Source organism: Hyperoodon ampullatus, assembly GCF_949752795.1.
Source record: "Hyperoodon ampullatus genome assembly, chromosome: 8".
Lineage (NCBI taxonomy): Eukaryota > Metazoa > Chordata > Mammalia > Artiodactyla > Ziphiidae > Hyperoodon > Hyperoodon ampullatus.
This window is the reverse complement of record NC_136921.1, coordinates 7,206,765-7,227,827: the sequence shown is the minus strand read 5'-3', so window position 1 is coordinate 7,227,827 and position 21,063 is coordinate 7,206,765. Positions and strand designations below refer to the sequence as shown.

The window sequence follows — 21,063 nt, the reverse complement described above, 5'->3', positions numbered from 1 at the left end:
ACCATCTACGCTTCTTTTTTGTGGAAAATGTCTGTGGGGTTATCTGCCCATTTATCTGCTGGAGATTTGATTTTGAGGAGTTCAGATAAAATACCCTCTGTGTGAAGCTGGCTGCAACTAATGTTCCCACTCAGTCCTCTTTCCATTTTTGTTTTTTCTCTGTGCAGAAGTTTTAAACTTTTCTATCCTATCTGTCAGTTTTGTTTTGTCATTTCTCATGCTGCTTCAAAACTTGGGAAGTTATTCCTTCCAGCAATCAGATTCGTATTTAATTCTGGTTTTCTGCTGGATTTTCTATGATTTACTTTATTTTATATCCACTAATCTGCGTGGAGTTCATTTTGCTGTAAGGTTTGAGATGTTTTCCTCAAATTGCTGAGGAGTTGTTCTGAAAACTTTGTTCCATAATCCCTGCCTTAGCCATTGTCGCAAAGCATCATCTCTGGGCGGGAGAGCTAAATCTCCAGGCCAAATGCATGGTGTTTTTCCCGTGAAATGGCAGGGCTGGGTTGGGGGGTGGTGTCTTGACATGACTACTGTCTCCCCACCTCCCCAGGCGAGGGCTGCATTGCTCTACGGTTAGAGGCCACGGAAACTCAGCTCCCCATCTACACGCCTCTCACCCACCACGGAGAGATGATGGGTCACTTCCGGGGAGAGATTAAGCTGCAGACCTCCCAAGGCAAGAAGAGGGAGAAGCTCTATGGTAAGTGGGCACGACCCCTCCCCTGCTCCCTCTTCAGTGCTGCTGGGTCGGGGACAGGAACAGAACAGTCTCTCTGCTGTGGCCTCAGACAGAAATGCAGCGTCGGAGGGGATCTCAGAGGCAGTCTGGCCCAACCCTTAGCAGGTTCGAGAATTTCCCTACAGAACCACAACACCTCACAGCCACAGTCACCCTTGCCTGGCCCCAATCTTTCTTCCTTTTCACACAGGCAAGAGGTCATTATTTTCCTTCTCCTCTTTGCTTTACTTCTTGCTCAAAAGCACTCAAGTAACAATGCCTAAAATGCGTTGGGCTTTAATTTTCTACTTGATCTATGAAATGATCAACTTATAAACGTTGTCTCATGTATCTCTCACCATAGCTCTGAGAGCCAGGTGCCACCCTCGTTCGGTAGATCAGGAAACTTGAGGCACAGAGAGGATAAGTGACTGGCTGAAGGTCACACACCGAGTAAGTGGCTGGCCCAAGGGGAAAGTGCAGGTTCACTCACGTAAATTCGTAAACGTGATGGGGTCCCGCCTCTCACACAAACAGTGAGACAGCAAGATGTGGGACGGTCTGACACCCCCTGTTCGTGGGAAGGCCCTGGGCCATCACAGGTGCTGCCTCCCTTGGATGGGGCTCCTCCTTCTGCCCTCTGGGAGCTCCTTCCTCTAGCAGGATCTAGACCTGAGGGGGACTTGGCACCCCTGCAACCATAGCCAGAGTCAGATATGAAGACGGGGTCCTAGTTCCCCATTAAGCTCGTGAACAGGTTGGCTTTGGGCACCAAATGCTCTTGTGTTTCTTTTATTCAGATCTGCCAAGAAATATTTGTCTGTTTTATCCCTTGCTGACACCAACAAGTTGGAAATGTTTCATGAAATGACAACTCTGGGTCACACATGCCAACTCTCCTCCCTCTGGAGCCATGCAGGCATAACTAATCCATCACCGAACTCACACAAGGTCTCAGAATCTGCCCCCAGGCAGCCATTATTCACTTTCCAGCGGCCGCTTGCCAGGGGAAACCTCTCTGCCATCCTGGCCCAAACCCTGGGAGCTGGGCCCTTGCACGCTCTCACATGCTCTTTCCTGGCCCTTTTCTTGCAGACTTTGTGAAGACAGAGCGCGATGAGTCCAGTGCACCCAAGTCCCTGAAGAGCCTCACCAGCCAGGACCCCATGAAGCAGTGGGAACCTGCCAACAGGTAGAGCGAGGGCGGGGGGCGGGGGCGGGTTGCCAGGGCTTCACTGCAAGCTAGTGTGGCTTTGCAGACCCAGGACTGGGAGTGGGGAACTGGAGCAGAGAGAAAGCAAGGACCCAGAGGGAAAGAAAGCGCTGGCCACGAAAGGCCTGTCACGCTTCCAGCTCTGAGGCTTCTAACCACAAACCCCTGGTGTGACTGCAACAAGGCCAGGGAGGCTCTTCTGTGCTGCAGAGTTCAGTTCAGTTCAACAAACACTGGCTGAGCACTTCCAGGTGTCAGGTTCTAGAGAAACCAAGGCAAATTAGGTGCAGTCCCTGCCTTAGGAAGGTACATCCTACTAGGAAGATGCCCAGTCCAGGAGGCAGCAGCCCCAGAGACGGTCGCATGGAACAGCTGCGGTATTTCCTGAGGACCGGGGACATCAGCAGCCACGGCTCCAGGGCTAAAAGCCCCACCCTGTGACTAAGGCGGAAAAGCATTGGGGGGAAGTGCGTGCAGGCTGCTCTTGGCAGAGACTGGGCTGGGAAGAATCTGGACATCAAAGTCTGTATTACGAGGGGGACAGCAGTCCCCGAATAGCAGGGTCACCACAGCTCACTGATACTGTCTCGAGTTCAAGCCAGTGAGGTTTGTCATGGTATCCGTGCCAGCTTACCTGCCAAGGGGGCAAAGCTGTGCCAGGTAGCCGAGCGAAATCCCAAAAGCCACCGCCGAGCCTAGCTTATTCCTCTCCTCCTTTCAGCCCCCACTACCTGTCCCTCCAGCCCTCGCCTACCCCAGCCCCCTACCCCGTGCACAGCAACTCCCACCCCCCTCCAGCCTCTGATGGTAGCCCTAGGCATGAAACTATCGCTTTCAATCTTTTTCACCTACTACAATCCCCTCGATGAAAGCACTGCAGCTCTCAAATGTCTGCTTGACCCCAGAATCAGGATCAGTGTAGGTCAACGAAGTATTTTCCATTGGACCAGCATTAGAGTTAACACTTACTTCTGAAGCAGGCTCGATGGATGGGAGTGGGATGTGCTCAGAACCAGGCTGGCTGAGCAGATGGGAGCTGGGGAGCGTGTGTTACAACCTATATATGCAGAACTCTACTTTCTAGTTAGTCCTCCGGAGAGCGCCGTCTTACAAGGAAGGACGACGCTCCTGTCACCAAGAGGCAGCACAGTGTGTGTCTCAGGGTCGCCTCACCAGGTCTGGCCAGCCCCTCGACAGCTGTCAGCTGACTCCCCCACAGTTGAGGCTGCAGCCTTGACCTCTGTGACCTCCATGCTCATCTTTCCAAACACCCGCATGGCTGTCTCCATCCTGATGCCTCACAGACGTGCAAGCTGGCTGTCCCAGATAGAACTCTCCATTTACCAGCAACAACCTACCACCACCAACAACCCCCATAGTCACTCAGCCCTGCCGGCCATGCCAGCCTCTCATTCCATTCTGCCCACTTGCTCACAGGCCTTCAGACTGTTGCTGGGACAGGTCAACCCCTCGTACCGCAGGGCCTTTGCACTTACTGCTTCTCCCCTCCCTCCCTTCTCAGAGAGGCCCTCACTGGCCACCCTACGCCCAGGTGGTCCCAACCCTAGTCTATCTCTGCTCCTTTTGTTACTCTCAGTCAGACTTGAGCAGTGTATAAATATCTCGTCTCTCAGGCACGGAGCTTGTTTTGTTTGTCTCCCCATCATACGTTGGTTCCACGAGAACAGAGACTGTGGCTGTCTCATTTACAACCATATTTACTCCTATTGTTCCTGGTGTTACCAGGCACACAGTAACTATTTTGTTGTATGAATAAATGAATGAATGAATGAATGAGTGAATGAATCCACCACCCCAGAAGTGAAGGAGTTGAGGAGAGCCCGAGGGGGCATCAGAGGACACTCTCCTCAGGCTGGTGCTGACCTGGAGGAGCCCTGAGGTGTGACTTTGTGTGTCTCCCCCGCAGGGTCCCTCCATGCGGTGGCTCCAGCATCGCTGAAATCATCAACCCCAACTACATGGGCGTGGGGGCCTTCGGGCACATGAAGCAGACCGTGTCCCCCGATCAGCAACCCACCGCCTGGAGCTACGACCAGCCGCTCAAGGACTCCTGCCTGGGGCCTGGAAGGGGGGAGAGCCCTCCGACACCGCCCTCCCAACCGCCCTTATCACCCAAGAAGTTTTCATCATCGACAGCAACACGGGGCCCCTGCCTCAGGACGCAGGAGCCAAGGTGAGCATCGTCTTCACCATGGCCTCTCCCTTCCCTAGGTTTTCACTACCAGGAAATCTGGCCCTAGAATAGAAGCTGCGTGAGAGCAGCGATGTGCGTCCACTTTGGTCACTGACTCATCCCCGGGGCCTAGAACACAGTAGGCTCTCGAGAAATGCTTGTAGAATCTCCGATTCTTAGCCTATTGGTGTAAACCTGAAAGGTTTTTTAAAAACAGGATTTAAAAAGTTTAAATATAGTGCCTGAGAAAAACACACTCCTGTAAAAACGACCTTCGTTGAAAAATACATTTCTGTAAGTAGTGAACCCTCGTCGACCTCCCACTCCCTGGAGGGCCCTGCGAACAGAGGTGGGAATTTCCACGTAGGAATGCGTCCCTCCCCGGCTCCGAGTTCCCCTCTCTCTTCTTAACCACGAGGGTTCCTGTTCCTGTGTGCAACTCTCCTGCCTCTCCTGTTGAGGCCAATTTGAAAAACCAGCAGCTGGGACCAGGAATTCTGAAGGGGAGGAGAACAGCCAGCCTGCAGAGGGAGGGGGTTTGGCTATGAAACTTCGGGAAAAACCCAGCGGTTAGAGAGAGCTGACCTGCATCGAGAACTGGTCCAGGCATCACGTGCCTGGAGGCCCGGAGCCGGGGAGGAACCCTCAGAGCCGCCGCCTTAACCAAGCAAACCCACGCGTGCGCGCCTTGTGCAAACGCAGGATCGGGAGCCCCCCAAGTTTCTAGTAACCACACGGTGACAGATGGAAATTAAAAGTGCAGACCTTAATTAACAACGATTGAAGATGCACAAAATATCGTTCGCATCAGCTTCCTTTGGGGGCTGCCTGTACTGTTTATAATGACTTCAGGGCGCGGCTCTGGGCCTGTCTTCCCCTCTCTGAGGTCCCGTGTTCCCCATGGCATTTTCCGTCGTGTATTAAGAGCCAGGGAACGGCATGTTGTCAAGCACTGTTCCCCTCATCTCCCGCCACTTCCAACCCTCCCGCTCCTGGCCTGGCTGGAGTTTCCTCTGGATTGAAGGGCTGTTTGCAATTCTCTTTCTTAAGCTTTTTCTCTTAAAAAAAAAAAAAATACAACACTGGGCAGACAAATGGAAGGAGGAAGGGATGGAGGGAAGGAGGGGGCTGGGACAGGACAGGGCCTGCCCCGAGCTCAGCCTTGTCTATCTCTGTACCCCTAGTTTTCACAATTTGTTGATAATATTGTGGACCCTGGTCTTTCCGTAAGAAACCTGGGGGAAGGAGAAGCAGCCTCAGTTTCCTCTCCTGGAAAAATGAGGACAAAAGCCACGTATGGCGGGTCCTGCGGCACCTCCTTGGCAAAGGTCACCTCTTTGGCGACCCCAGGAAACAGAGCTGTAAACAACTACAAAGAACAAGGGGACTGTTTCAGTGAAATGTTTTAAGTTCCCAAAGTCAATGTCTCTTTGTGCCCTCCTAACTGGAACACAGCATATAGCTGGGAACAAGGTGGAGAGCTGTTCTCTCCGGTTTCATGGGTGACAGCTTCAGAATGGGGACATCTGTGTAGGCCAGGGGCCCAGGCTGGGCTCTAAGCTCACTTCTCAGCAAGGAGATGATTAGAGGCAAGAAGCTGGCAGCTCCCACGCCTGCCTGCCACCCTCTTCGCTGCTCTTGACCCCCCACTGGGCCTGAGAGAAGGCTGTGGAAGTGGGGGTATCACCAATCCTCCTAGCACTGCCCCATAAAAAAGTAAGGGACCAGCTGTCCCAGTTTGCCCAAGACTGTCTCCGTTTTTGCACTAAGAGTCCCTCATCCCAGGAAACCCCTGAATTGTGGGAAAACTGGGACGACTGGTCACCCTGGACCGAAGTCACATGGTTAGAAAGAAGGCTCTTCTCAGACCCTGCTCGGCGCTTCACTCCTTTAGAAAACAGCCGACTCCGGAATCTGAGGAGTGAAATCATTGTGGCACAGGAATCAACTCTGTGCCCTGGGGATGGGTTCACTCACTCCACAGCCGTGGCTGCTATGGGAGCTGGTTTCTTTTCACCTTTGGTCAGGGAAATAAGACTTTTCTCCCCGCCCCCGCCAAGCCTTCCCCTCTCTGACAGTGACAGAAGCCCCCTCCTCGAGGGAAGACTTGCCCTGACCCATCTCCTGCTCTTTTCCCAGGGCAGCGAGCTTTGCAATCACCAAAATGCTTGCACCCGGGGTCCTCTTCCTGGCCCTGGTCCTAATTCTCTGAGGCGAGACTTCTCCTATCTCCTCGCTGAGCGTGGGCTTCAGGTGGCAGGCCACGCAGTTTTCTTTTCTCCTTCTTGCCTCTTCATCAGAAACTTCTGGTCGGTGCCCTTTTCATCCTCCTGCCCCCTTGCTCCCTGTGCTAACTCATAGCAGAGGTCTTTGAGGATCCACAGGGCGTGCAGAGGATGGCCCAAGGGGGAGGGGCAGACTTCCAAAGTCTTTGTTCAAGGCCCCAACATTTCTGGTTATATAACTGCTTCCAGGTCTTTCCAAAGAGTAATGAGCAAAAGACCAAGTCTACATGTCCCTGAGGCTAGCCTCCCCGACACCCCACATCATCTTGTCTCATTGGCACCTGTGCAAGGATGACACCTTGCCTCTGTCCCCTGCCCACGCCTCCTCCCCAAAGAGTCCATTAGCCGTGGCTGTTTGGCAACTTTTGAGCAGTGTTTCAGCACACGCTCCATCAGTACGAGGCGTCACGGCCTGAACAGTTCAGTGCGTTTTCCAAGGGACCCACATTTTTTTCTCAAGAGCTTCCTTATTTTGCAGAAAGCAGAACCCAGAACACTCCCCCTGGGAAATTATGCCGTTGGCCAGAAAGTAAAATGTGTTCCCATTCCTAGTTCTCATAATTCGCTCAGCAGGAAATCACCTCCAGCAAGAGCAGTAATAAACCAGGAAACAGACAAACAAAGGAAGCTCTCACCTACGTTGGGGACAGCATGGAGCTCCTTCTCTGTCCATAAGTCAAACAGGCCAATTTTCTTGCTACTGGCTTGTTTCCTGATGCATGTCTCCAGGTTGCTTCTGATTTTCAACATAAATGCTGTCCGTTTTTTCCTTCTCCCTCTGAGTGAGGACACGAAGGAAAGCACACTCACCAGGCGCTCTCCGGGAAGAGGACGTTACGCAGAGGAAAGAATGCTGTGTTCATAGGGAATGTTGGTCCTCTGAGCACAGATTTCGTCTGGTTCACAGCCGCGTCCTGCACCTGGGGCAGCGTCGCACACTTGGGGGCCTCCTACACGGCTGTTAAATGGAGCTCCTTGACCTGGGACCCTCGATAAGCACAAGGCTTCTGTTCCCCTGAGGGTCAGAGGAGAATTCGCTGAAGACACAGAGGAGAGGCTGCAGGATTCTTGGGGGAAGCCAGGGAGGGAGGTCTGTTAGCAGCAGGGATGGGGGCGCCGGCTGTGGAGGGCAGGCCGCTCCGATGAGGATGAAGCAGGTGGTTCTGGATTGGGGTGCCGTGTAAGCCCCCCTCATCCCTTCAGTGAAGTCCCCCCTGCTCACCGATGCTCTGGTGTGCACAGTTTCTATGGTGGAAAATGTCCAAGGCCAAGAGCTGAGGTTACCTATGAGATCATCAACATAGGAGTAACAGTTCCTTCTCCTGCCTTTTTTTTTTTTTTTTTGCGGTTCGCGGGCCTCTCACTGTTGTGGCCTCTCCCGTTTTGGAGCACAGGCTCGGGACGCGCAAGCTCCGCTCACGGGCCCAGCCGCTCCGTGGCGGCATATGGGATCCTCCCGGACCGGGGCACGAACCCGTGTCCCCTGCATCGGAAGGCGGACTCCCAACCACTGCGTCACCAGGGAAGCCCATCTCCTGGCTTTAAATAAAAAAAAGTTTTCTTGGGCTTCCCTGGTGGCGCAGTGGTTGAGAGTCCGCCTGCCGATGCAGGGGACGCAGGCTCGTGCCCCACATGCCGCGGAGCGGCAGGGCCCGTGAGCCATGGCCGCTGAGCCTGTGCGTCCGGAGCCTGTTCTCCGCAACGGGAGAGGCCACAGCAGTGAGAGGCCCACGTACCGCAATAAATAAATAAAAGTTTTCTTTTTAATCACGGTGGAAGTCACATAACATAAAATTAAGCACAGCATGTTTCAAGTGAACGACTCGGTGGCGTTGAGTACACTCACAATGCTGTGCAACCACCACGGCCATCTAGTTTCTTTATCACCCCCATAGAAACCCCACATGCATTAAGCAGTCATTCCCCACGTGTGTTTCTTCCCTGTGCATCCTCTTTCCCACGCTCCAGGCCCGGCGATGTGGGGAAGAGTGCGGGGGAACCTTTGCCTCCGGAGGACCCGCAGCTGACCAAGCCCGAGATGTTTGAGAACCCGCTGTACGGGTCTGTGAGTGCTTTCCCTAAGCCAGCTCCCAGGAAGGAGCAGGAATCCCCCAAGATGCTGAGGAAGGAGCCCCCGCCCTGCCCGGACCCGGGAATCTTGTCGCCCAGCATCCTGCTCTCCAAAGCCCAGGAGGCTGAGGGCAGCAAGGGGACGGGCAAGCCTGCCCCCGCGCCCGCGCCCTTCCTCAGCCCCACGCCCCGGCTCCGCTCCTTCACCTGCTCGTCCTCCACCGCCGAGGGCCGCGCACCGGGTGGGGACAAGGGAAGCCCAGGGAAGCCCAAGGCCCCCGCCGGCTCGCAGGTCCCGGTGCCGGCCAAGAGGCCCATCAAGCCTTCCAGGTCAGAACTCAGCCAGCAGCCCCCGGCGCAGCGGCCACCCCTCCCGGTCAAGAGCCCGGCCGTCCTGCACCTGCAGCACTCCAGGGGCCGTGACTACCGTGACAACGCCGAGCTCCCCCATCTCGCCAAGCACCGGCCCGAGGACGCGCCGCCCGGCCGGGCCGCCATGCAGGTGCGCTCGGGGCGCAGCGCGCCGGGGAGCGGGTGCGCAGGCGCGGGCATGTGATACAGGTGCACGTGGGTGTGCGAGCACGTGAGTGATACCACCGCCGTGGCCAGGAGTGCGCTCAGGTGCACATGGACGGGTAGTGCATGCGTGTGCACGTGTGTGATACAGCCCACCATGCCTAGGAGTGTGCTCGGGTGCACGTGGGCTCTCATCCATGTGCCTGAGTGTGCATGTGCATGTGCGTGATACAATGACCCGGCCCAGGAGTGGGTTCCGAGAAACGGTGTTCTGGGAACTGAGAATGAGAAAGGAGGTAGAGACAGAATTTGAACCCAGCCTGTCCCCAGAGTCCCTACTTCTACATTGAAAGGGTTAAAGGAGGGCCTAGGGGTAAACTCTGAGTCCTCTATGTCAGGCCCATAGGAATAAGGCTTCATAGATACAAAAAGAGCCCAGATCATTTATATCACGTTATCATCATTAGTATTAGTACTTAAAATTTTTCCAGTATTTTAGGGACTTCAGACTCAATGTCCCCTTCCTTCCTATAGAATAAGATTTCTGGGCTCCCCTGGTGGCGCAGTGGTTGAGAGTCTGCCTGCTAATGCAGGGGACACGGGTTCAAGCCCTGGTCTGGGAAGATCCCACGTGCCGCGGGGCAGCTGGGCCCGTGAGCCACAACTACTGAGCCTGCGCGTCTGGAGCCTGTGCTCCGCAACAAGAGAGGCCGCGACAGTGAGAGGCCCGCGCACCGCGCTGAAGAGTGGCCCCCGCTTGCCACAACTAGAGAAAGCCCTCGCACAGAAACGAAGACCCAACACAGCCAAAAATTTTTAATTAATTAATTAATTAATTAATTAAAAGAAAGCTCAACATTAAAAAAAAAAAGATTTCTTTTTGAACAAAACTAATAGTGGTTAAGAACAGATTCTGGAGCCACACTGTCTTGGGTTTGAATCCCAGCTGTCCCACTTTCTGGCTCTGTGCCTTGAGCCTCAGTTTACTCATCTGTAGAAAAGGGGGCAATCAGGAACCTGCCTCACAGGTTTACAGGGAGGATTAAATTTTATTATATATCATTACTATATGTTACAACTTATATGTAAAAGGTATGTATCATCCATTGCATATTATTTCATATGTATTGTATATTACTCCGTATGCATATAATATATATGCACATATATTAGAATGCGTGTAAGTACTTAGAACAGCGTGCTGGCCCCCTTCAGCACTAGGTTAGCACTAAGCCTGCTCTAGCCCAGGGCATGCAAGGACATGGGGACCTTTAGTTAAATCTGGCCTGGCGAGAATGCAGAGCTGACAGTCTTCTGTTTTTGTCCCACAGTGAAGCCCCTGGTGAGCTGCCAGCAAGACGGGAGCCCAAAGGAGCAGCACGAAGCTGCTGGGACCCTCTCCCAGGACCCCTGTTCGCTCCTCCTACCCAGCTTCCTACGCAGGGCTTCGTCTTTTTCAGGAGAGGGTCTAGTTTCTGTGTGGTCAGCAAGGTGCACTGGCTGTGAAACTTGACACCCAGCACTGAAGTTGGAAGGAAAAACCCACCTGATGGGCACCAAACAACCCACACACCTGGGCCCCCAGCTTGATCTTGGTACTTGGGACCCAAGAGCCTTGTTCCGGCTGCCGTTTTGAAGAAAGGAACTAAAGTGCTGATTTGCGGGTAGAGATATAAATAATAATAATAATAATATTAATAATAATAATGGCTACATGTAGGGAGCACTCAGCACCTGACAGGTACTGTGCTAAGTGCTTTATGAACATTATGAGTTGAGTCTTTAGCCAACTAAAACCACGTTCCCAGACCCCTCGGTTCAAAACAGTGTGTCCTGAGTGGTTTGGACAAAGCATTAAAAATTAAGGCTAGTGCCCTCCTGTTGTGAGACAGCACCTGGCCTTTAGGGAGCTCTGAGGAATGAGTGGTTAATTTAGGGTACAGTGAACCTGGCCTTGTCTAGCTTCAGTGATGCAAACTGCTTTAGCTAAAGCTGCCGGAGTCCAGCAGAGCCGGCGTGGAGAACAGGGATCTCTGGGTCATCCTAGTTCTTTAGTTGGAAGAAGAAAGAATATCAGCTCCTACTCTCCGGTGAAGAGATCTGGCTTCAGCCTGGACTGGCGATGCCCAGGCTCGTGCCAGGTCCCCCATGCCCTCCTGCAGGTGGGCAGACACCACCAGGCCACGGAATGAGCCACACCCCGAGCCTTATCTCATCGTGCTAATAGAAGAGTCTATGCTGTTCGTTAGTTGCTCCAGAAAGCCAGCTTTCCCACCTGGCTGCCGGCGAGGGCGGGCCTCTTGGTGCCCGGCTCTCAAAGCAGTGCAGCCTTTTCTTTCCGAACTCTGTGGCTTTTGGCCCTGCTTCCTTGGTTACTAGGAGAATGGATTGGTGATGCTTGTTCTTGTGTTGCTTTTTGACATAATGAAATTAATGTAGGAAACCAAATCCAGAAGTGTGTGTGAGTTCAGGAGGATGGGTGTGCACCCCACATCCCCAGGTGTGTCAGTCTGTGTGACCAATAAATTGTGCCTTTCTCACCTCCCACCTGCGTGGCATTTTTTCCTGACATTCAGCCACAGACGTGCTTCTAGGCTGTCAGGGCTGCAGAGCGGGAGCCCAGGGAGGGGAGGATATCGAGGTTCACGGTAGAGATGGGCCAGCATTGTCCTGACCAGAGGGGACACGGTAGAAAGAGTTTGAAGTTGGGCGTGGACCAGGAACAGTGGGAGACATCACACATCTCCGTGGGACTCCAGGCACACCCTGCAGCCACCAAACTTCCATTAGCATTGTCCCATTGCCACCACTGCCTGCTGTCCTGCAGCCACAAGGTCCTCCTGGCTTTTGTCGAGCTCCAGAGACAGTAAGCACATTTAAACAATCGCCAGGTTGTGGGCCTCCAGACCCCCACGTTCGGGGCAGCTTGCACTGCTTATGGATCGGGGGCAGCACCCAGCCCAGAGGGCCAGTGTGGGTGCTGCCTGGCCCTCCTTCCAGGCTGCCTTGGTCTGGGCTGCTGTCCCCACCACCTCAGGCTACTCGGCGTCTGCTCCTGTTCACAGATACCAGGCCTGGACTCCAGGCAGAGCCTGAGACAGTGGTGTTCTTGGCAGCCACGGAGCAAACCATTCACTGCGCTTCAATGATAGCGCGTGGAGACCAGCCGGGGCAGGGCTGAAATCCCAGCGCAACCGAGGCTCCTCATCCACTCAGGTGGGACACCCTCACCCTGAAGGCTCACTTCCTGGTCCCTACATAGAACTTGACCTGAGTCCCCAGGAACCCGCCTTCTGACCCCATAGGCCAAGGGCCAAGGTGGAGGGGCAGCTGGAGATACCCAGACACCCTTTAGGCCAGCCCTTCCTACACCCGCCACCCCACAGCTGAGTTCCGGGCCACTGATGGCCATGGCACGTGGGGAATCCACCACTGCCAGGGGGGGCTGGCGTGCTATGAGGGGCCTGCACCTCCCACCCCTACCTGGAATGGACATCCAGGCCCTCCTCGCCATTTCTGAGGGGTCCCAGGAGAAGCGAGTCCAGGAGCAGCAGTGCTCTGAGTTCTGGCAGCCTGAGCAGGTACAGTGCCCTCCTCGCCTCTCCCCCAAGCTCCAAGGCCGGCTATGTCAGCACCAAGCAGGCTTGGACTGTAATGAGATGGACGACGGGGCCTACTGTGATGCCTGGAACTGGACACTGGAAATTGTGAAATTTAAGACTTTTTCATCCTTGTCCTTTCAGCTGCTCAGCCCTGCACCCACCCTTCGAGGTCCCTGACCACGTTTCTCCCTGGACTCTGGTCCACCACCATCTCTTGGGGCCAGATTTTTCCGCCGTGTCTGCTTTGCTCCCAATCCTGGGCCTCCCAAACACCCAATTCCCCTTCCAACAGCAGGATGAGAGGGGAACCCAGAAATCCCCACCTCTTTATCATCTAAGTAATTTACCTCTATTTTGTTTCCGCCTTTCTTCACCAAGCTCCCTAACCAAGGAGTTGAATTAATAAGATTTCCTCACAAAAGTGTCCCCTATCCCGACAGTGAATTCCGTGTTCCCTGAGGTTACAGAAGCTGCTGGAGTCACTTTTTTTTTAAGAAGCAAGATTTTCCTTCTTTGCATGACATGAAAGCTGGTTGAAAACAACAGATTTTTTGGCAACAGAAAGGCGTTGTTGTCCTGATGGCCTTTCCCTAATAGCAGCCCACATTCAGCATCCCCCCTGCCAGCGCAGCTGCTGCAGCTCCAAGCTGTCTGCCCAGGGACCAGGGTCAGGGGCAGCTGTGCCGCTCCTCCTTCCTGGGCTGTGATTCTTTTTCCACGCCATTTTTTCCACCCGATAGGAGGGAAATTAGTGAGTCATTCAGAAAAGCTCTCTCCCACAGCTACCTTCCCTACCCCAGCCTACAGGGTCTCTCTCTTCGCACGTCCTTAAAATAGTTTCTTTGGCAAACTAATTTCCATGGAGATCCAGCAATCTGAAGGCCTCGAAGCTTTCTGCAAGGCAGCAAGCCCCAGCTCGAAGCCTTCACTCTAGCAGAAAGAAACCCTTTATCATGCAAATGTCTGGTCTCAGCCCCACAGACACCTCACCACCACCCCCCTACCCCCCACCCCACCAGGTTCCTTTTTGGGAAAACTGCATTGTGCAGGGAACAAGCCGGCAGGTAGAGTCCGGGCAGGGACAGTCTTCTTTGTGGTCTGCACTGGTCAGCTCTTCTCACTCAGATCCCAGCACCCAACCGCTGGGCCGGACTGGGAGTGATTTTACACCAGTGTATACAGCTTGTGGTCTTCCCTCAACCCCATGCTGATGGCGTGTGCTGGGCTTTGGGGTCAGCACATTCATCAAGGGGGACCATGGCGGGGAGGGCTGGTATATCTTGGGCTGTGGCATCAGAAGGAATAGGGTTTAAATATCTTGTCTTTCATTTCCTAAAAATATGATTTTGTACCAGGCACTTAGCTTTTCTGAGCCTCAGTCTCCTCATCTATAGAATGGGGAGAAGGGAGCCTTCGGCATAGTGTGGTTGTACGGATTCGGTGGGGTTGGGTCTGTGCCTGGCCCGTCATAGGCGTTCATTGACCCTCAGTCCCCTTCCTCTTCCTGGGAGACAAGACTGTGTGGGAGGGCCCCGTGGGGATTCTCCACACAGAGCAGGAGGAAAAGGTCCAGGCCGCAGTGAGGGAGGCGGCTGAGCCGAGCCTTCATGGACTGCAGGGATGTCCTGGAAGGAGGTCGGTAAAGGCCTCCCCTGTGTGGGTAAGAGTATCACTAACAAAGAAGGCCAGGAACCGAGGGGCAGGGCGAGCCTGGGCAATCCTTGAAGACAAGAGACCTTGAGGCCAGATGGGCTAGTTGAGGCCAGGGAGACTAGTTGAGGCTAGGGGGCACTAGTTGAGACCAGATGGACAAGTTGAGGCCAAGGGGACCAGTTGGGTCTCTTCAGCTACACAGACGGAGCTACTCCGAGAACCTGAACCAAGGGGAGTGGACCTGGGGACATGCAGGGAGCCCCTGAGCTGGCACCCGGCCGTACTCCACAGCAGTGTTGGCCATTGCTCCTGGCCACTGGGACGAGCTGGCAGTTGTCCCAGTCACCACACAGCAGCTCTGTGACCCACGCAGTCCTGGGCTGGTCTGACCCGGTGAGACTCGGCTCCGGCACGTCTGTTTCTCCCTCCATCGGCTTCTTCCTACTTCCCTAACCAAGTAGATGACTCACAGCCCATGCTTTACCCTGCAGGGACGCGAGCAGACAGTGACACGCAGCTGTTCGCGTGTTTAGGAAGGTCAAGAGTGGGGTGAGGGACCCAGCGCAAGAGGTGAGAGGCGCTCACTCTCAGGTGCCCACCTGGACTGGCTCCACCTGAAACTTAGCGTCCCAGGGCCTTGCTTGCCTCCCCCCAGGCCTGGTCTGCAGAGCAGGTGGAGAAGGGATCACCGGATGCCAGGTGGAGTGACAGGCAGCGACACGCCGACCGGCAGCTCTGGCAGGGCCCCTGGGAAGGAGGGGGGCTGGGCAGAGGGGCAGCCGGGAGAAGCCATCCTCTGCATTATGTGGAATTGGGTTTTAGTGCACGGGATGTGAGTTGAATATTCATACCTAATTTTGAGCCTATCCCCAGAAATGGTTTGCCTCACTTCAGTTATTTTAAAAGAGCGTTCAGTGTAGGCAGTGGCTGAGAGCACAGACTCTGGAACCGGACTGTCTAAATGTGCCAAAGTGTGCCAGTCTCTGTGCCAGGTCCTGAGGACCTGTGAGGAATAAGGAAATAGCCCCGGCTTCCAGAAGAGGCAAATGCACAGGCCAGAGGTTATATTGCCACGTGTGCAGACAACGGGTGTGTGGACAAAAGACCATGCAATGATTTCCTCCAGAGGTTGCTGGGAGAACGTGTTATGATTGAGTGTTTAGAATGATCGCCACCATGGTGCTGAGGGTCTTGGACTCTGGGGGACCCCCAGCCCCACTGCCAACCCACTGTACTTGCCGGCCCAAGTACTAAGTACTTGTCTAAGTACTCAGCCTGCATTGCCTCCTTTCTTCATGTGTACAAAGGAGAGAATAATAACATCAACCTCGTGAAGTCCTTGAGAGGAGGAGAAGACCTATGAGTGATAAATAACCCTGGCTGCACGTCCACTCTCAGGAAATGCCACTTGTAATCAACATGCTCATCTGACAAAACCACATAGTTCTTCATGTTTCCGTCTCAGCCTTGGATGCTACAAAGGTCACAGATGTAGAAGCTGCTATGAGCCACTCAGAACTCCACCAATCCTGGCTTCTCAGGCCAGGTCCTGGCTCCAGATCTGACAAGCTGCATGGTGTTGGCCAGGTCACTTCTGCGAGTCACACCCAAGACACCTGGGACAGGAGAGCCCAAGCCCTGGGCCTGGCAGGAGTGTCTCAAGCCACCAAGCCTGGCCTCGGCCCCAGTGCCCAGTGCCACAGAGGCTCCATCAGCACCAGTCTCCTTGCTCTTTTTCCTGGTCCTCCTATGTTTTTTTCCAATTTGTCACCGGGAATCTGTCCTGTCCAACCGTGGCTGGACTAGAACAGAGCAACAGCAGGCCTGGCACAAACAAGCCTCCGTTTGCAGGTTAACTCCTGGAGAAGCTAACCCTTCTGGAACTAAAAATCGAGAAAAGCGCTGCTCACCACAGGGCCAGGCTCTCGGCCTTAGCACCATTGACATTTGGGGCCGAATCGCCCTTTGTCGGGGGCTGTCTGTGCATTGCAGGATGTTAGCAGCACCCCGGCCTCTGCCCGCTAGATGCCAGTACGCCCCCCCACACCAGACACTGCCAAATGCCCTCGGGGGAGGAGAAGGGGCAAATCACCCCCGGAGGTGAATAACTGCCATGCCATGCTTCCCCTGAGACTGTTTTTTTTGGGAGATAAGAACACTAACACCAACCACTAAAAGCAGGAAACTAGGAGAAAGGACACGCCCCCAGCAACATTATAGATGCATCACCAGGCCAGTTGGTTCCTTCCATTTCAAGGGACAAAGATGTGGAGGTCACCTCAGGGGATGGGGTCTGTCACCAGGATGCATGGGAGGAAAGGAAGTTGCACAGCCCTGCATCAGGGGAATAGGAGCAACAGCCCCTGAGCGGACAGGGTACAGAAGACCCTTGTGAGCCCAGCGTCAGCCCTGGGGTCCCCTCCCTGATTGATGGACCAGTCTGCTGCTTTTTGCCTCTCCTTGGTCCACAGTCCTGGCCCTCACTTGGTATACCTGACTTTCAAAACATTCAGGGAGGCCAATTTAGGGTCAGCTAATCTCCATTAGCTGTCTTATGAGCTTGGGTTCCCCAGAAACAGACTCCGACACAAAGCTTCAAGTGCAAGGGAAGTATTTGGGAGTAACTCCCCAAAGCACTAGAGAGGGAGTAGGGAATTGAGACTAGGAAGGGAAGGAAGCCAGCAAAGGATGCTCTCAGAGTGGGTAGCCACTGTGGCCAAATGGGCCTTAATCTGCGGGTGCCAGTGTGGAACACAAGCCTGTGTTATCCCATCCAAAGAGGAGAGAGCTGGGTGCCTACACACCTTCTCTCATGAGCCACAGTTAAGGGCTGCCTCTGGGGGTTGTTAATTCCTCAGCTGATAATACAGCCTATGCAGCAAAGGCAATTCCGATGATCAGAGAGCTCTCTTAGGCCTGAAGAGCCACACACGGGCATGACGTGGGTGGGGTCCCAATGTGTCTCTTCTGCCACCTGATAGGATCAGTGCTACCGGACAGAGTTCTAGGACCATGCCAGCCCACTAGCACTGGCCTCTCCTACTTTCCTTCTGTGCTGAGATTCCTGAGTGCTCAGAAAAACGTCTCTGAAGAGATATTCAGTGTAAGTATGTCCCAAACAGTACAATGAGAGACTGAATATACACACAGATAATGGTCAGACCATGTATAAAAGTAGATCTCTGACCCACAACCTGCAGCAACCTGCCCAGGAAACCAAGCCCTTATCTATAGTAACCAGGAAGGCAGCCCGCTGTAAGCCAGACTTGGGGGAAGTGAGACAGCTGTCTCTGCTGACAATCCAGGAAGCCAAACAACAACTCCTGGCCCCAAACAGCCAGATTTTGATTACTAACAGACAGCTTCCCAAATGTTTGTCCCCATTTCCAACTTAAGACCAACCAGAGAAAGCCAAATATGGAGCCCTAAGCCAGCCACGTAGCACACCTCCCTCGTAGTTGGCCACCTCCAGCTTCCCCAGGCCCACTGTCCCCCATCAGTCCCCACACCCGAAGCCCTCCCTTTTTCCACCAGAAAGCTTTCCCACTCCTCTGCCTGCCTGTGAGTTGCTGCCAGAACACAGGTGATGGTGGCTGACCCCCTTGCTGTAGCCAGCTCTGAATAGATAGCCTTTACTGTTCTCATTTGATTGGTCTTTATTTCTACAATAAATGTCTCAAATAATTTACACTAAAAATTTATGGGGTTTTATCTGATATTGAAATTTAACTGGGCGTCCTGAATTTTATCTGGAAATGCTAACGCTGCTTCATCTACGTGAGGATCCAAGCCAAGGCTCCATCCCCTCGAGTTGGAGGACTACTGTGTTTCCACAGCTGGAAGGAGGCACTTCAAATCTATAAGGTACGCGTCTGTAGCAAGCAAAGAGCAGAGACAGTAAATACCACCAACTGCAGACTGTCTTCCCATCAAAAAGAACCAAGTGGAAGCTAAGGGAGTATTTGCTTTAGAGTTGAACTTTTAAACATAAATGGAAACTTAGAGAAGTAAATATCCCCTGTGAAAGATGCATTTAACTGGGCTTCCCTGGTGGCGCAGTGGTTGAGGGTCCGCCTGCCGATGCGGGTTCGTGCCCCGGTCCTGGAGAATCCCACATGCCGCGGAGCGGCTGGGCCGGTGAGCCGTGGCCGCTGGGCCTGCGCGTCCGGAGCCTGTGCTCTGCAGCGGGAGAGGCCACAGCAATGAGAGGCCAGCGTACCGCAAAAAAAAAAAAAAAAAAAAAAAAAAAGATGCATTTAACTCATAAGTTATCTAACATTAATTACCTATTGGCTGCATGACTTTGACAAGCTACTTTACCTCTCAGGGGAGAGAGGTTTTGCAATCTGAGTTCAGCCACATGAACTACCTCTTTTGAAAAAAACAGTCAACAGTCTTCAGGGAAACATAACAGAATTCTGAGGAGCTCAATTTATCGTTCACAATACCCAGGATACGATATCATTCATCATGTCCAGGATATAATCCAAAATTGCTTTATATAAAAAGAATCTGCAAAAAGAAAAGAATCTGTAAGATTCTTAGAGAAAAGATAAGAAACAGAGATCAACCCCATTCCAGATATTGGAATTAGCCGATAAAAATTTACAGCAGTTATTATAATTACTCCCAAGGACATAAAGGAAAATATTCCTGAAATAAATTAAGAGATAGAAAAATCTCAGCAGAGAAATAGACATTTAAAAAAGTCTACACAGAATTCTAGTTGAGTAAAAAATATCCTTCAAGAATGAACATGAAATGAAGACATTTGCACATAAGAGAAAACAGAGAATTTGTTGCTATCAGATCTACTACCAAAAAAATGCTAAAGGAATTTTTTAGGCTAATGGGATATGATAATCGGTAGAAACTCAGTTCTTTAGGAAAGAATGAAAAGCATTGGAAATGTTAAATATATGGATAAATATAGAAGACTCTTTTCTCTTAATTTCTTTAAAATATACTGTGTAAAACAATAATTATAACATGTTATTGTAGGGTTTATAAAATATATAGATGAAATACTTATGATAATTATAGCTTAAAGGTAGAGGAGGGTGGGAAATGGAGCTATATGATTGCCAGGTTTAAACATTTCACATGAAGTGGTACAATATTAACTCTAAATAGACCATGAAGTGTTAAAAGATATATGTTTTAATCTCTAGAACAACCACCAAAGAAGGGGATTCTAAGGGAGCTATGTGTCTTCCAGTGGCCTCCAATTCCGCCTCCATATTTCTTCCATATTTCTGGGTTTTGACCCTTTTCTGTCCCTTGCTGGTCCCTACCCCAATTCATTCACTCGACAAAACACCACCCATGAGTGAAAGCCCATGTGTAAGACGGACTTCACTGAAATTTGGGGGCAATGTTTTGTTGCCACATCACAGACTATCACAGCCAACGATTTACAAATAACTATTATACATCTTTGTTCTTAAAATTCTTGTCACCTGGCCACCAGAAATTTCTCTCTGAGCTACTTTCCCTGGGGTGCCCCCGCACCCTGCACTGGCCCTCCCTCTGCTCAGAACTCTCCACAACCTTCTTATTTTGTCCTATGGAACCACATGGTTCTCCATTGCATTCAAAGCCCGTCCTTGCCATGATTTGGGGGTCATTACTTCACAATAGCCATGACCTTGCAAGGTGCAAGAAGACAGTTTTCTCTTTGAAAAATTCCACTACTAACTTTTAGGCCCATGTTTTCCTCTTTTTTACATGTAGATACACAACTGAGCTGTCTCCCAGCTCCCTACTCTATTAAATAGAACAAACAAGCTCCAATCCAAACTTGCATCGTCCACTCATCCAGGTTCTGAGCCAAAGAAACCCACTCTCGACAGCCATTGTTACTGAAGTAACTTCCCCGGGGCCCCATGCCCCACCCCACCTGGCTTATTTGCTCTGCCAGAATATAAATTTATTAAGCACATCCCACATGCTAGGCACACAGTGCTTGTCATAATATTGTCATAATATTACATATATAACTCTCCCTAAGAAGGGTTTTTCGGGAGGCTGCTAAGAGTATAAAAAATTTTCTCTCCATATCATCTCCTTGTTACTGATGGACACTGGGCCACCTTAAGGCCAGTTTGAGAAACCTTAGTCTGACCGTCCCAGTCATCCGCTGCCCCATAATGAACCAGTCCAAAACTTGATGGCTTAAAACAACGCCGACACTTATTTGGCTCATAAATCTGCAATTCGGGCAGGGCTTGTCGGGGACAGCAGAAAGCTGCTTTAAGATCCTCAGTGCCATTCTCCCCTACTCTCTCCACTTCCTGGTCCTCTCCTCTCTCCTCCTCGCCCTCCTTCCCCTCTCCACCACCCACCTCTACACCCATCCTTCCTCACTCCCTTCTCCCTGTCCTAGTTCATGCAATCCCTTTTTTATCAAGTTAAATTTAGACTCTCACGTTTTTCCTTTCCCCATGGTCCATTTCTATCTTTCCTCAATGGAACCAACAAAATTTTTCCTCGTTAGGAAGGTGGAAGAGGGTGGGTCGTCACTCCTTAATATTTTTCATATATATATATTTGAAAATAAACCGAATAATTTAAATTCAGTAATTATATTTGCAAATTAACCCAGTATTGTGGGTAGACTAGACATCTTTGTATGTGCATAACCCATGATTGTAAATAGATGCACCTGAACGTATAGGATATGGCACACTCAAGAGAGACATTAATGAAGAGATTATAGGGGTGCAGGCATCGAAGGGAACTAGCAAAGGATGTTGAGGCACCCAGGGATTAGCAACAGCAGAAAGCCATCACTACCCATAGATCTG

The 21,063-nt window shown here is 52.0% G+C and overlaps 1 protein-coding gene across 1 annotated transcript in view; it reads left to right on the top strand.

Annotated features, from left to right (window-relative positions):
- The window catches only part of INPP5D (inositol polyphosphate-5-phosphatase D), a gene marked incomplete at both ends in the record, with an annotated part of 131,651 nt that extends 122,609 nt beyond the window's left edge, over positions 1-9,042 (top strand). Inside the window, 4 exons of the mRNA XM_079710654.1 lie at positions 557-706; positions 1,820-1,916; positions 3,865-4,131; positions 8,385-9,042. Of these exons, the coding sequence (XP_079566780.1) occupies positions 557-706; positions 1,820-1,916; positions 3,865-4,131; positions 8,385-9,042 (1,172 nt within the window). The remainder of the gene's footprint in view (positions 1-556; positions 707-1,819; positions 1,917-3,864; positions 4,132-8,384) is intronic.
- Between the last annotated feature and the right edge of the window lie 12,021 nt (positions 9,043-21,063).